This window comes from Myotis lucifugus, unplaced genomic scaffold (assembly GCF_000147115.1).
Source record: "Myotis lucifugus unplaced genomic scaffold, Myoluc2.0 scaffold_19, whole genome shotgun sequence".
Classification (NCBI taxonomy): domain Eukaryota; kingdom Metazoa; phylum Chordata; class Mammalia; order Chiroptera; family Vespertilionidae; genus Myotis; species Myotis lucifugus.
In genome coordinates, this window is record NW_005871067.1 from 11985314 (window position 1) to 11988715 (window position 3402).

At 43.1% G+C, this 3402-nt stretch overlaps 1 protein-coding gene across 1 annotated transcript in view; it reads right to left on the minus strand.

Annotated features, from left to right (window-relative positions):
* Window positions 1–1806, minus strand: part of LOC102431437 (cryptic protein-like) — a 21769-nt gene extending 19963 nt beyond the window's left edge. The window contains exons 1-4 of the mRNA XM_023751307.1: window positions 1767–1806; window positions 1502–1675; window positions 450–564; window positions 228–337 (exon numbers count right to left, since the gene is read on the minus strand). Of these exons, the coding sequence (XP_023607075.1) occupies window positions 228–337; window positions 450–564; window positions 1502–1675; window positions 1767–1806 (439 nt within the window). The remainder of the gene's footprint in view (window positions 1–227; window positions 338–449; window positions 565–1501; window positions 1676–1766) is intronic.
* Window positions 1807–3402: the final 1596 nt, after the last annotated feature.

Below are 3402 nucleotides of genomic sequence, written 5' to 3' on the forward strand. Positions count from 1 at the left end.
CAATGTACAGGATGGCCACTATAGTATATAATAATACTGCATTGTAAATTTTAAAATGATAATACACTATGTGAATCACAATATATGTGACTTTCCTGAATAATGAATCGACCCACTATGCTCATTTCTGTGTCGCCTGGCACAGGTAGATCTCTATGGATTGGTGTATATGAAGGAGGAATTGTTTGCATGTGTAGACTGTGAGCACAGGATGCGGGTGTTCTTACCACAGCGGCCGGATGTCTGGCGAGGGAGGCAGTGCAGGGTCCCGAAGACGCACCTGCAGAGCTGGCAGCCGCAGACGGTCCAGGATCCGTGCACCAGGGTGCCGCACTCACTAAGAGGCCGAAACCCCGCGTTAGTACAGCCAGCGCGTGCATCCCACCCCGCGCCTCACCACACGAACGCCCCCACTCCGGTCCAGCCATCCCGCTCATCCCTGCACCCACCTGTGCCTCAGGTCGTGCTCGCAGTAGCGGCCGGTGAAATGGGCGGAGCACACGCAGAAGCTACCCAGCACACAAGTGCCGCCGTTCATACAGCAACGCTGGGGCGGGAGTGCACCTATGAGGGTCGCCTGGGCGTCAGCTGGGAGCTTAGTGAGCTGTCCGCCAGAAGAGGGCATGAGGAGATCGCCACGGGGAGGCAATAAAATTAGCTCCCTGATTAGTGTATTTGCTCAGGTAAAGCCTGCTTGTTAATCAAAGGATTAAAAACAAACTACCTTGCGTGAAGTAGGGTCAGGAACAAGTCGGATGACAGGACCTAAAACCCTGCCCACAGCAGTAGGGTTTTTAGGGTTTTCTTTCTCCCTTCTTCCCTCCCTCCTCCCCTCCCTTCCTTCTTCATTCCTTCCTTTCTTTCCTTCTTTCACATGTTAAATTCAGGATGTGACTTTCCTGACAATGATTGAAGACAGGTCTCCTGGGCCAGGACCACCCACGGGTGCAATGATACCACTCTACCCGCCACAACCCGCCCCCCACTACCTCCGCCAGAGGGACCCCCTGAGGACATGGGATCTGGCACCTGAGAGCCTGCAATAAGCCAAGTAGAGTCTGCTATTATCTTGGGTTGGGATATTTGTTTTAAATACATTTCAGTCATCTTTCTGGACCTGAGAAAAATACCCACTTAAGAGCAAATGCACATGGACACATGTTCGGTAGGCCTGGGGTCGGGGGGAGGGAAGCGAGGTGGAGGGAGTCAATTGCGGGGGGCGGGGGGGGGGGACATCTATAATACTTTAAACAATAAAGATAAATTTTTTCAAAAGAGCAAATGCAACGTTTTACAATGAAATAGTAAAACTTTTTTTCCAGAGTAAAAGAACATCTCACTAGGAAAAAATTTATTTTATAGTGTATCATCATTTGAAAATGATAAAATGTTCTCTATTGGGTTTCTTATCTTTAATATATCTCAGGGTTTTTCAGACCCTAAATTTGGAGTCCAGTGACTGAGCTGATTGCAAAGGCTTTAAAACAGCCTGGGGACTTACGCTCTTGAAAAGCCCTGGAATGGGGAAGCAAGTCCTGAGACCTCCAGCTCTCCACGCTCCCATTCATCTCCCTAAAATTATTCAAAGTCCAGTTGAGTGTTTTCTGCTGGAGCTTCTGAACTGTAGCATTGTTGACTTCTTCTCTACTACCTTTATGTTTCTCTCTTTGATAGCCTTGTAAAAACATTGAAAATATGAGGCTGATAATGATTGAGAAACAAATACACAATAAAAACTAAAAGATTGTAAATAAAATGCTTCTTACTGTTTCCCAAATGGATGATCTGTAACACTAAACTGATCATAAGCAGAAGCCTAGAATATTTAAAGAAAAGTATTGAAGTTTAAAATATAAAAAAGCATAAACAGAAATTTATACATGTTAAAATATAATACAATCACATTATAAAGGTATATACAATATTTAATGAATAATAAATATTATGCAATCATTTTGTAACTTGTAGATTTTGATATGTTGTAATCACTAGAAAGATTTTGAGACCAAAAAAGTATACAGTATCTTAACGAGAAGGAACAATCATTCATGTGTTGCAACTTATTCTGGAGGCTTTTAATAGCCCCTCTTGACTCTAAGATTTAGATGATCTGTCCTTACCTAGTAGAGTGGCTCCAAGTCATTTTCTCACTGACAGGTCTGGTATGAGAATATCCTTCTCTCATCAATATATTGAAGATCAATTTCCAAGGAAGTTGAGTGTGACTGTGTTTGTATTTGAAGGTGTCTTTACTCAAGGTCCTGGAGTAACTGCATCAGGATACAAGATGGCTAAGTACAGTAGACTCAGGTATTTCCTACCCTCTGCCTAGGCCACAGGAAACAACAATGAGGTCTCTGAGTTCCGATGTGGAAGCTGTTAGGCAATTGCCTGTTGTGAAGCTGGGCCATGCAGAGCCTCAAGGACTATCCCCTCAATAAGACTCAGCTGGAGGAAGGGGGTGGAGACATGGCCAAATCTCTCTGGGACAGTTTACAGTGCTGACAGCAGCAAGAGTAAACTAACCCCGATGTAAAACATTGATGACCAAGGCAACAAGTATTTCCCTCACTGGAAAAAAAAAAGTTAAAACCCCAATGTGAACAAATATGTTTTCATAGGAAAATGGAGATTTTATATTGCTAACTCTTTATACTGGAAGGTGGAAGGGGGTCCAGCTAGAAACGGGAGCTGCCTGTGTGGGACATAACCAGCAGGCTTGGATCCCAAAAGTCTTAAGTGGGGAGCATGAATATAAAGGGAGACACTTCAACACCTGCTTTCTGAGGATATGTCAATATTTCCACAGACTGAGCCTTTTCTCTGTGCCCAGCATAGTGGTAAATAAGTCATATGCATTATTCATTTCATATAGCACTGCTCTGGGAAAGCACTAATATTAATCCCCCAGGTAAAAGATGAAGCAACTAAGGCTTAGAGTTTAAGACCCTTGTGGCAGTTAGATATTTGAAAAACATGAAATATATAGATAGTATGAGAAGAAGGTTTTAGGGTGCTCAGCATCCAAATACCTGGAAACACAGGAGTAACTGCCACCCAACATCATCTGAATCCAAGAAGGGAGTGATTTAGGAACCTCTTTGGAGACTTTCTGAGTCTCAGTTTTTCTAATTGCTAAAATAGTGACCCTCAGAGCCCTTTTATCAGCACTAAAGAGGACACCTGCAACTTTGGTGCAAATTGTTCTGTGATTTTAATATAAAAACTGCTTTCTAAAAATAGCATGTTTCCTTCAAGGATGATACTATCTTTGTTACTGATTTAAATTTTTAAACCTTTAAATGTGAGGTTTATTAAAGAGGTTGTTAAATAAACCAATAGTGAGTCAGTGAGCCTGGCTGCAGTGAGGCCTCCCAACCACTGGTTCTGTGAGCTGCCAGA